The 12,704-nt window shown below is 41.7% G+C and overlaps 1 protein-coding gene across 1 annotated transcript in view; it reads left to right on the top strand.

Annotated features, from left to right (window-relative positions):
* LOC144681605 (inter-alpha-trypsin inhibitor heavy chain H3-like) overlaps positions 1-12,704 on the top strand; it is a 75,816-nt gene that overhangs the window by 29,808 nt on the left and 33,304 nt on the right. Inside the window, exons 12-16 of the mRNA XM_078543341.1 lie at positions 573-754; positions 3,632-3,817; positions 7,253-7,392; positions 7,730-7,887; positions 11,764-11,814. Coding sequence (XP_078399467.1) covers positions 573-754; positions 3,632-3,817; positions 7,253-7,392; positions 7,730-7,887; positions 11,764-11,814 — 717 coding nt within the window. The remainder of the gene's footprint in view (positions 1-572; positions 755-3,631; positions 3,818-7,252; positions 7,393-7,729; positions 7,888-11,763; positions 11,815-12,704) is intronic.

Here is a 12,704-nt window from a genome sequence, read left to right as displayed (position 1 = left end):
TCAGCCTAAATGATAGTGCTCAAGTCTCTGGAATGGGCCTTGAAGCCTCAACCTTCTGTTGCAGTGGCCTGTGAGCCACAACTAACACCTTACAGACTTGTACTCCTTCCTTTTCTCCAAAGGCAGTTGTTAACACAGGCTGAGGTAAAGTTTGGCTTCAATCAAAATTTGCTTTATACCATAGTAGGTTAAAATACACAGAATAATGAGATTGAGGAGAGTGGCTTGATACAATTTCTCCAATATCTATTTGTGCATAATTACAGAAGAGTTCAGCTGTCCAATAGAAGCTAAACTATTTCTGAAGTATATGTAATGCAACACATGTATCAGTAATAAAAATACTAGAATGTATAACTTAGTCATTCTATAATTGGGACCTAAGCTACTAATAATGAAACCCAAGTTAAACCTTCTCCCATCCTGACAGAACCCCTTAAAAGTCTGTGAAAAATAGAAATACTTCAATAATAATTTATTTTGCCTTAGGTTTGTAGCACATTTACTCTAAGAGCTCAGTTCACTAAATGAATGTTTGCAAGATAAATTATATTTGTTTATTTTTGTTACAGGAGAATCAAACCCAATAAAAATCCAGCAGAATGTTAAAAATGCCGCCAGCGGCAGGTACAATGTGTACTGCCTTGGTTTTGGTTATGATGTTAAGTACAGTTTTCTGGAGAAAATGGCACTGGAGAATAATGGTGTAGCACGGAGAATTTATGAGGATTCAGATGCTCCCTTACAGCTCCAGGTAAAATTATTAAATATTTACAGAATACTGAGATTGAGGAGAGTGGCTTGATACAATTTCTCCAATACTATACTTACTATAGTCCAGAATTTCCTCAGAGATGCTCCCACTGCTGCTGTAACTTCAACGTAAGTGCAGCCAAAAGCCTGTTGACACTAGTGAACTGGACTACAATCGCACTTCTGGTAAAGTTGTAGTGGTGGAGTGAGAGCCTCTCTGAAGAAATTCACAGTACTTCATTCACCTCTTCCCATAAGTCATTTTATGTACTGGGTGATATTTGATGGTATAATGGCTGGTAACTTGTACCTTGCAAGTCTGACTTGCAGTAAAAATAGTCAGGCACACTACAGCTATTTAATCCAATCTTAGTTCCACTTGTGGGGCTACATATAAACATAAGAACTTAAGAACAAGAATAAGAGCAAGAGTAGGCCATTCGGTCCCTCAAACCTGGTCTGCCATTCAATAAGATCATTATTGATCTGATTGGGCCTCAACTTCACTTTCCTGCCTGCTGTAACCCATAACCTTTCACTCCCTTATGATCCCCTGCTTTTTGGAGTCGTGAATTCCAAAGATTAACAGCCCCAAAGAGAAGAAATTCCCCCTCATCTCCATCTTAAATGGGAGACCCCTTATTTTGAAACGGTGTCCCCTAGTTCTAGATTACCCCGTAAGGAGAAACATCCTCTCAGCATCGATCCTGTCAAGGCCCCTCAGAACGTTAAATTTTTCAATGAGATCACCTCTTTTTCTTTTAAATTCCAATGAGTGTAGGCCCAACTTTTCCTCATAAGACAACCCCTTTATCCCAGGAATCAACCTGGTTAACCTTCTCTTGAACTGCCTCTAAGGCAAGTATATCTCTATTCCTAAATAAGGAGACCAAAATTGGATGGAGTACTCTAGGTGTGGTCTCACCAATGCCCTGTACAGCAGTAGCAAGACTTTCCTAATTGTTTGCTCCATCCTCCCTTATAATAAAGGCCAACATTCCATTTGCTTTGCTAATTACCTGCTGTACCTGCATGTTAACATTTTGTGATTCATGTACAAGGACACCCTGTTCCCTTTGTACTGTGGTCACCAGCAGTTGCAGTATTAGTATTTAGTCAGCCTGACTGGGGTCTTGCCCACCGGTCTGAGAACCGACAGTTCTGGGGGAGACCTGATAGCATTAAGAGCCCCTCAGGCACTTAAGTGGCCAATGTTGGGCCCTCCCCAGAATTCAGGACCCCAGCGGTGGAAGTTCCATAGGCCAAGTGCCAGCCAATCAGTGGCCGGTAGCTCTCCATTGCTCATCAGTGCCACTTGGCCTATGGAACTTCCATAGTTGGTGACAATGCAACCATTGGAGGCCCAGGAATGCTGAGGGACCCCAGGCCAAGGATTAGTGAGGGCAGAATGAGCTCGGAGGGAGGGGGAGATGGTGATGGGGGGGAAGGGTGGGGGAATTGTGGTGGCAGCAAGTTGTATGCAAAGGATGGGGTGGTGGCTATCAGCACCTCCCTCTTTCTGATGCAGAGTCCCTCAGTCAGGCAGGGAACCATCCTGTAAGGCCACCGACAAACCTGGATTTGCTGCACTGCCTTTGGGAGACACAGGAAGGCCATGTGGCTCCCATTTAATCCCTGTGGCACTACTATATTGGGGTAGGCTCAGGGATAATGGGTGTCAATTAATTGGCTTAGTAATGAGCATAATTGACATCCCACACCAGCGGCCAGGAAGCTAACACCAGCCCCTTCCGCTCTCAGACTTAATCCGGGGAGGTTTTGCTGCCACCGAGAGTGACCTGTGGCCTGTCCTGCGATTAAGTGGACCCAGTCGTCATGTTTCCCACTGTGACAGGCTATATTAAATCCAGCCCTATATGTGTAAATTAAGGACTTTGCAGCAGATTTCCTCTATGTTACTTTAAAAGTGGTGTAGTCATCCAGGATTTCCTTGGCTTGTGTTAACGCTTTGCTGTCCTTATTATTCTGTTTTTCAGACATAAATACACAGAGAAAAGTAAGAGATTCAATCACCAGCAGCCATTTAAACCATATATGAAAATAAATAAACAATGCAATCTTTCATGTATAAAGTTCACCTATCACACATGCACAATACAGTTTGGGTATTTTGGAAAGATTTACTGCTTAGGGCCATTTATAACATTTCAGTATAACAGCAGTTTCACTTATAAGTCACAGCTTTTATTTTTGTCCTGCTGATGTATATGTGAAGCATTCAAAGAGCTCTAAGGTTGTCAGAATTCTTTGAATGGAATAGCAACAGTAGAGAACATTATGATGAGAAGATTTTCTGACAGGCATAGCTTGGGTCAATTACTTGGCATAAGAAGTCCTTGCGTAGTCTTGTCTTGACATCTTTCGATAGGTTTACCATCTTCTTTCAAATTTGAACCAGGGCCTCTGGGTTTCATAGCAGTTTTTAGCCTGTCAACGTGCCAAGCTTGTGGTAACATTTTTTTCGTTGGAAGGTGTCCTTCAGTGCACTAACCTCATCTTTTCAGTATACATGGCAGTATGAAACTCAGTGCTGCATCAGTAAATTGAGAAGCCTTCCTTGTCCAGGAATTCTGCAGCTAATTGCTCCATCCTTTAGATGGCAGGCAAGAGCACAGATATTTTGCTGCTGTGGTACTTTAAATAATCAACAGTTTTGAACGGTCCCTGAGCAAGCCAACTGTCAAGTTTGCTAAAGCTGAGCAGAAAAATCATATAAAACCTCAATATCAGGAGCAAATATTCCTGCAAGTGCATTCTGACCTCTGTTCATGTTTTAATAGGAGTTTCCAGGCTAAAAACTTATCAGTACTATGATTATTTAGAAATAATGTCAAATTCTTTATTTTCTTTTTCACAGGGTTTTTATGATGAGGTGGCGAATCCTTTGCTTTTGGATATTGAATTGCAATATCCAGAGAATGCCATTTCAGAATTAACGCAGAGCAATTTTAAACAGTATTACGATGGGTCTGAAATTGTCGTGGCTGGCAAGATTTCAGATGATAACCTGGAATCACTCATAGCTGAGGTCCTTGCTCACACTGTAAGTACTCCATCAGTTATTTCAATTTACATTTTGAATGAATCATAGAAGCCAGTATTGCAATAGAAAGCTATTTAACCCTTTGTGCTTTTGCCAGCTCTTTGAAAGAACTATCTACTTACCTTTACCTCTCTCCCCTTCTCTCATACCTTACCAGAAATGTTCTCTTACAATTAATTATCTACTTCCCGCTTAAAAGGTATTATTCTGGATTCCATTTCCATCACCTTTTCTGGGAGCTGTAAGGTTATCCTAAAAAATCCTATAACAAAGATTTTCGAAAATCATAGACTGATATAGCAAAGACCATTTGGCCCATCATGCCTGTGAAGGCTCTTTGAAAGAGCTAACCAATTAGTCCCACTTCCTTGCTTTTTCCTCATAGCCCAGCAATTTTTTCCATATCAAATATTTATCCAATTCCCTTTTGAAATGTATTACTGAATCTGCTTTCACCACCCTTTCAGGCAGTGAATTTCAGTTCATAACAATTCACTGTATAAAAAATAGTTTCCTCCTGTCACCTCTGGTTCTTTTTCCAATCACATTATATGCATGTTCCCTGGTTGCTGACCCTTCTATCATTGGCAACAATTTTTCCTTATTTATGCTATCAAAACACACGCACATTTTGAATACCTCTTTTAAATCTCCTCTTACTTTTCTGCTCTAAGAACAATTCTAGCCTTTCCAGGTAATTGAAGTGTTTTATCCCTGGTACTATTCTAGCAAAGCTCCTTTGCACCTACTTTAAAGTTTCTTTCTAATATGTGATGCCCAGAATTTTTAAAAAATTCATTTATGGGACGTGGGCGTCGCTGGCTAGGCCAGCATTTATTGCACATCCCTAACTGCCCTTGAGAAGGTGGTGGTGAGCTGCCTTCTTGAACTGCTGCAGTCCATGTGGTGTAGGTGCACCCACAGTGCTGCTAGGGAGGGAGTTCCAGGATTTTGACCCAGTGACAGTGATGTTGAGTGGCTTGGAGGGGAACTTCCAGGTGGTTCCCATGTGTCTGCTGCCCTTGTCCTTCTAAATGGTAGTAGTTGTGGGTTTGGAAGGTGTTGTCTAAGGAGGTTTGGTGAGTTCCTGCAGTGCATCTTGTAGATGGTGCACACTGCTGTCACTGTGTCTGTGGTGGAGGGAGTAAATGTTTGTGGATGGGATGCTAATCAAGCGGGCTGTTTTGTCCTGGATGCTGTCAAGCTTCTTGATTGTTGCTGGAGCTGCACTCATCCAGGCAAGTGCAGAGTATCGCATCGTACTCCTGACTTGCACCTTGTAGATGGTGGACAGGCTTTGGGGAGTCAGGAGGTGACTTACTCGCCACACGATACCTAGCCTCTGATCTGCTTTTGTAGCCACAGTATTTATATGGCTAGTCCAGTTCAGTTTCTGGTCAATGGTAACCCCCTAGGATGTTAATAGTGGGGGATTCAGCAATGGTAATGCCATTGAATGTCGAGGAGCAACAGTTAGATTCTCTCTTGTTGGAGATGGTCATTACCTGGCACTTGTGTGGCAGAAGTTTTACTTGCTACTTGTCAGCCCAAGCCTGGGTATTGTCCGGGTCTTGCTGCATTTGGAGATGACTGCTTCTGTTTATTGAGCTAGTATTTTAAGGGCAGAATTTTCCCCCCGTCAGGGGGGGAGCTTTAGGATTTTACGTGGGTGGGCCAATTAAGGCCCTCCCAACGTGATGTCCGCCAGAAGGGCTATGCACTCCCGGTGCGGGCGGGAGGGGATTCCCTAAGCCGAGAGTGCGCTCTTTCACGCGCATCTCCCTGAGGCTAAGTACTGCCTCAAGGAGATCGGCGCCAAATTCAAAAATGTTAAATATAGAAAAATATAACTTCCTTGACATGTCCCCTCATGTGACACTGTCACGAGTTGAGACATGTCCATCACTTTTAATTAAACACTTATTAAATTTTTAAAAACCTACATGAAACCTCGTCCCACCCGTGGATGAGGTTTCATGCTTCTTCTGAAGCCTGCTCTTTAATGAGTTCAATTACTTTTTAAAATGGCCTCAATTGGCCGTTGACAGGTCGGTGGGCGCACAGCTGATTCGGCTGCGTCCCCGCCGACCTGAAAATTGAAATGACGCGGGCCCCGCCCCCCCCGCCTCAATATCCTGCCCTAAATGTCACTAAATAGAAACGTATTTTGCACTATCCCCTTAGTTACCTCTGTGTTCCAGCCCTGCGCTAGAATATTTGATATTGCCACCCTTCCTCCTCCTATTTTTCCTACATTCCACTGGAATATTTATGACCAGAAATGTTCAATTTCCAGTCTTTCTCTGGCCTGAACTATTGTATTATACCCCTCCCCCACCCATAGATACTTGTACTTCAACATTGCCAATTTTATTCACAATACCCTACCTATTAACACATGGGGTTGAGTTTTACAGCCCCATCACAGCAGCGGCAGGGGTGGAAAATGCAGCGAGCTATTCAAAAGTCCATTGACTTCTGCGGAACTGGAAAATCTTGTCAAGATCTGTTTCTTTCTATCTTTCCTAGTCTTCATCTGTTTTTGATTCGTTCTGCTTCTTTGTCATGCCTGTCCCCTTCCCCTACATAGTAATTTAAATCCTCCTCCCCATCAGCACTAGGTTGGATCCAGCATTGTTTAGTTGAAGTTTGCAGATCACACCTCTGATAAGAACATAATCATAAAGAACAAAACAAAAATAAAAATACCTGGAAAAACTCAGCAGGTCTGGCAGCATCTGAGGAGAGGAACACAGTTAACGTTTCGGGTCCGTATGACTCTTCAACAAGTTCTGTTGAAGAGTCATACGGACTCGAAACGTTAACTGTGTTTCTCTCCGCAGATGCTGCCAGACCTGCTGAGTTTTTCCAGGTATTTTTATTTTTGTTTTGGATTTCCAGCATCCGCAGTTTTTTGCTTTTATCTTAGTGCTATAATCATAAAGAAAGCACTTGAACATGTGCTAAGGATCACATCCTTCACATCCTTAGCACATCTCACATTGTGTCATTTACTTTTGAAATGTAGTTAATGTTGTTATGTGGCAACCAACTTGCACATAGACATAGTAAGGTGCCAAAACCAACCATGAGACCTCTGACCAGTTAATCTGTTCCAGTACAGTTGGTTAAGGGATAAATGTTGGGCAGGACAGTTATAAACTTCAAATCAACACAAAATGGTAATAAAATACTATCTTGTTCATATTATATATTGTGTAAATCCTATCAGTTTTTGTTGTGCAGATTTATGAGAATAATTCAGGTGCTTTATGCCTAACACGTAAAAGTAAAAAGATCGCAAATCAACAGTGTCTTTAAAAACATAATTAACTGCAAATTGTGAGCTTATGTCATGGAACAAAGAACAAAAGTGTAATATATTCTTCTGATATTTAAGCACAAGTTTCAATCAAACCTTTAATTCTCCCACAGGCCAATGAAAACCTAACTCTAAAAGTTGAAGTGAAGGTATCAGAAGTTGAAAATGTTACTCAGCAGCAGCAATACATTTTTGGTGATTTTACTGAGCGACTGTGGGCTTATTTGACCATACAACAGTTCTTAGAGAAGCGGTAAAGTAGCAAGAGTTTTTTGTCTGTGAGCTTGAAATATAGAAATGTAATTTATGTACAAGTGGTAACTGGCAGACTTGCACAGCTGGTTTATCAACACCTGAAAGATAGATTAATGTTTTGGTTCTTAACCCTTCATCATTCTTTATTCTTAGCTGTCACCAGAGTAAAATGACTAATGATCATTTAAGTTTAATCATCTGTTTTGATTACTTGTAGAGGAATATAAGCAGTTAAAAATGATTGCAGGAACATTAGTTTAAAAGGTAGGACAAGTGTTTACTGCACTGGATAACAATATGTTACAAAATTAATTGCCACCAATTGTTATATTCAGGGTTTCCGCAGAGACCAATGAAAAGAAAATCCTAACAGACAGAATCCTGGAACTTTCACTGAAATACAGCTTTGTAACACCGTTAACATCAATGGTTGTCACAAAACCAGAGGAAAATAAGAAAGACAGCTTTGTGGCTGACAAACCGTCAGAAGATGGTAATGTTTGAATAAAACTACATTTCGTTAAGCCTTGATTTTGCAATTGACATTCACCTTGTATATCAGTCAGCGCATTGTGTGTAGGTTTGATTTAGAAAGCTACAACTTTATGTTAATGCAGAACATTTTTCAATTAATTGTCAATTATATTTCTCTGTGCTTCTAAACATAAAGATCAAAAATTAAATTTTACAAAAAAAAGCATTCTGAACAAATCAAGATTTTTCATATGACTATCAAAGGCAGCAAAGAGTTTTAATTGTATTGAAGGAAGGCTGACCTTCAATGAAATTGTTCCTTACAAGTCGGTACACCATTTTATATTGAAAGAAACATGATGCGATGAAACAAATTATGCAATAATAATCCGTTGCCGTTGCTTACCAAAAAAGGATTTGAAAACAAAGCAGGAAGGCTGGCATGGGCAGGTATTGAGGGAAGGGCCCAACGCACTCCTTCCGCCACGTCATTTTAGCAACAGGAAGGAGGCAGATTACCTGTCTGCTGGGAGGCCAACTGAGACACTTAATTGACCAATGCTTGTGTCAGGGACCAATTGGCATATGTGGAGACCACCCAGTTTAACCTGGCAGCCTCCCAGCAGGCTTGAGGGGAGGGAAGGGGCAGATGGGGGCAGGTCCTACTTTTCACAGATGCTCCATGGCTCAAGAAGGGTCACCCTGGCAGCAATGCCCACCCTTGTGGCAACAGTGCTGCTGGTACTTAATGACCATCAAAATTCCAGCACAATCGTCAGGGCCTGCCTGCTTCCGGCCATTGAGGCTCCTTCTCTCTGGTGTTGCAGTCTCAGCAAAGGCCACCGCGCTGCTGAGGCTGGTGAGCCGCCAGTCAACAGATGAGCTGCCATCCTTAACTGGCAATATGCCGCCATGAGTTCTGCTTCTGGCTGAAGCAGGGTTTAATCCTGTGTTCAGCCCTGGCAGAAAGACTTCTGCTGTCATGATAAAATTCACCCTGAGGTTTTGCCTTCTTATTGAATACTTGCGTATTTATATAAATTGTAATCTTACAACATAAGTTGCAGTGTAACAGGGGCAGTATTTGCTTTGCAGGCTCTATGCAATGGTTTGTTTTGAAACCCCTACATTTTACTAAATCTCGTTAATGAAAACATCAATCCAATCTATCATGACAGATCTTCAGTCGAATTTTGAGATCTCTCTGACAGATGAATGGCCCAGGGCCCTATTGTTAGTGCAGAAACCGGGCATACTTGCCGGTTTTTTTTTAAGTTTGAACCCATAGTTGATTTGCAGAATCTAGATGGCCAAGTGTTGCCACAGTTCTGACCCAGACAATGCTGGTATCCCGTGCCCAGCTGTTGCTGTTTTCTGTGCATTCAAAGTGAGCTGAGGAGCTTTGTGAATGTGCTAATGTGCTTTTAGTGACAGCCTTCCTGGAAACCTGCATTCAGGCTCAAGGTCTGGGCCCTGAAGTCAGCGCAGAGGCAACTTAATTTCAACCTAGCTTGTCGTGTGTTTTCCTCTGCCTCATTGATTGGCGATTAGTCGGCAAACACCGTATGATTGTTTCATATGATTATTAATCAGAAAGCTGCAGTTTCCAGTTATGATTTCAGTGTTCAAGCCTTTAGTTAGAAGTTTGTAGTTTCCTGTGGAGGCCCTAAATGTTGGCCAGGTCAAACTGTTCTGTCGGTCATATCTGGCCGGATTTCAAATCCCTGGTAAAGCCTTTGGCCCTTCATTCACCAAGATACCTCTGGAGTTATTGTTCTGCCCATCATTCTCTCTCATCCAGCTTTGATATGGTATCTCAGTCCTACTGTCTTCCACCCCAGTTATTTCCACCTTATACTCCTGTCTACACTCTCTCAAGTCCCAGGGGACAGTCTTGATCATGTCTGATGCAGAACTTGTTTAGCCATCCATCACTATGTCTGACTGGCCACATCAAGCACTAAGACCTTGCTGTCCTGTGGAAAGAAACAAACATGCATTACTCCATGATAATCCTGAAGAGCAAAAATAACCTCAAGCCTCATTTCCCCTCTACCAACCTTTTAACCATCACAAAGATTAAAATTATCATGCCTCTTCCGCTTCCTTCCTACTTCAATTCCTCCATACTTGCAAATGATCATCCCATCTGAAATGTCCCTTTCCTCAACAAAGTTGAACATGTTGGCACCATCCAAATCCGTGTCCGTCTTTCCCACAACTGCATGTTTGAATCTCTCCAGTCAGGAATCTGCCCCTACCACAGCACACCAATTACATCCTCAGTGACTTTGGTGCATTATACCTCCATGCAAGCTTTGACAGGTTGGTCACATCATACCCTCCAATGCCTCTTCTGTGTTGTCCAGCTCAGTGGGACTGCCCTCATTTAATTCCATTCTTGCTTATCCAATTGTAGCTAGAACACAGCCAGTCTCTTGCACCCCTACATAATTACCTCTGGAGTTCTTCAGGGATCTATCCTTCAGGGGCCATTTTCTCATCCAAATGCTGTGCCTTAATGACTTGATCGGAAGCCATGGGTGTCAAGATCCAAATGTACGTCAACAACCTGGAGATCTACCTCTCCACAATCACTTGACCACTGCACTGTGTTGTTAGATTGCTTGACTGACATCCAGTTTTGGAAGAATTATAATTTCCTCCAGGTAAAATTGGGAACACTGAAGCTTCAGCTCTGGACAATCGCTACCAATTCCATCCCTTTTCCCAGCCACTGTCTCATGTTGAACCAGGGTATTCACAACTTTGTCACCCTATTTCAACCCAAGCTGAGCTTCCAACCTCATATCCTCTGTCACAAACTGCCGACTGTCACACCTGTAATCTCGCCCTACCCTCTGCTCCTTCCTCAGCTCACTGCTACTGAAACCCTTGTTAATGATCTTTTGATCTCAAGACTCAACAATTCCTTTGCCGTCCTGGATGTCCTCCCATCCCCCACACTCTAGAATCTTAAGCTTATCAAAAAAAATTTGCTGTCTGTATCCTATTTCATAGTAAGTCCCTTCTGCCTAACATTCCTGTCTGTAGTTATCAACCTTAGTTTCTAGTTCGCCCAATTACTTAAATATAAATTCTCATCCTTGTGTTCAAGTCACTTCATGGCCTTGCCCTTCCTACCTCTATGAGCTCCTTCAGTCCTACAACCCAATGAGAACTCTACATACTTCTGACTCTGACCTCTTATTCATCCACCATCTCTCTGGCCCCACCACCAGTGACTGTACATGTAGCTGTCCAAGCTCTACTTTCAAGAATTCCCTCCCTAAACCTCTTCACTTGGTTGCCTCCTTAAAGACCTTAAATAAAACCTACTTCTTTGACCAAACATTTAGTCACTCATCTTTCTTTGAATTTGCTTTCATCTTGATCTGATTATACTCTTGTGAAGTATCTTGGAACAATTTACAACATTAAGGATGCTATAGAAATGCAAATGAAAGGTCAATGACCCATTTCTCTCTCTAGAAATGCTGCCTAATCTGGTGAGTAATTCAGGGGGAGGGGGTGGTGTAGTGGTAATGTCACTGGACTAGTAATCTAGAGATCCAGACTATTACTCTGGGGAGATGGGTTTGAATCCTATCATGGCAGCTAGTAGAACTTAAATTCCATTAATAAATAAAATCTGGAATTGAAAGCTAGTATCAATAATGGTGTCCATTGTAAAAATCCATCTGATTCACTAATGCCCTTTAGGGAAGGAAATCTGCCATCTTTAACTGGTCTGGCCAATGTGTAACTCCCGATTCACAAGAATGTGGTTGACTCTTAATAGCTCTCTGAAATAGCCTAGCAAGCCATTTAGTTCAAGGACAATTGTCTTGGCAAAAGATGCTGGCCTTGCCATATGTTTTCATTTATTTTCCAGACAAAGTCCCAACACCACAAAGACAATTCAGTTCTCTAGGACACCAAGTGGGTAAGTTTTTGTAAACAAATCTCAATCTTATTTTGAGGTGTTTCTGAGAGAAGTGGTAAGCTGCTATACAAGTGTAAGAGATTTTTTATTAAGACAAATATGTGAAGGAAGCCATGATTTCAAGGCATTGCCACCTCATTTGCCAGAGTGTAAAGGATTGGGTCTAGCAGCTCCATTAGCAGGAGAATCAGAAGAACACCTTCCAGTGCCAGAATGGCAAAGGAAGAATGTATGCCAATGGAGTGGAAATGAGAATGCCTGTGAAAACAGGAAACAGGAGATGGAAAGAAGCGCATTATATTACACATTCACAGAAGTCCTAGTTGTCTGATGATTCCTCAAAATTGTAATTGGTTTCATGCCCGAAAGAGTTTTAGACGTGTAACGAGTGCTGTGAATTTCTGATTTCATAAGTCATATTCTTTAGAAATACAACTTCTAGTTTGGGAATTGTTTTTTTAAATGTGAGATAAATGGAAACACCTGATTGAGAAACAGGTAACAACCTGATGTAAAAGTGAATCCAACAAGCCTTTATTAATTACAATTAGAAGGTAACCTGCATTTATTCAATAAGGTCAGAGTTGATTGTGGAAGCTAAAGAATGGACTTTTTTTAAGCTTTGGTAGGACCATGACATCTACAGTTACCTTCCAGTACGATTTAAGTTAGTTATGTGGTCCCAGATCAAAAGAAGCAAGGGACAACTTTATAAACATGGTGGGGGGGCTTTCTTTGTGGACCAGTAAGTTTGGAGCAAGGGCAATTATATCTATTAGAGGTATAAATTATTAATGTAGGTCACAAAATCAAAGGGTTGTCTTGAAGGGAAAAAACGTTTTGTTCGGAGCGTTCCAAAGCATGCCACATTGTCATGGAGATGGACTGTG

This window comes from Cetorhinus maximus, chromosome 6 (genome assembly GCF_964194155.1).
Source record: "Cetorhinus maximus chromosome 6, sCetMax3.hap1.1, whole genome shotgun sequence".
Taxonomy (NCBI): Eukaryota; Metazoa; Chordata; class Chondrichthyes; order Lamniformes; family Cetorhinidae; genus Cetorhinus; species Cetorhinus maximus.
Note: the sequence above shows the minus strand (reverse complement) of the source record. Positions and strands in the feature narration are given on the sequence as shown.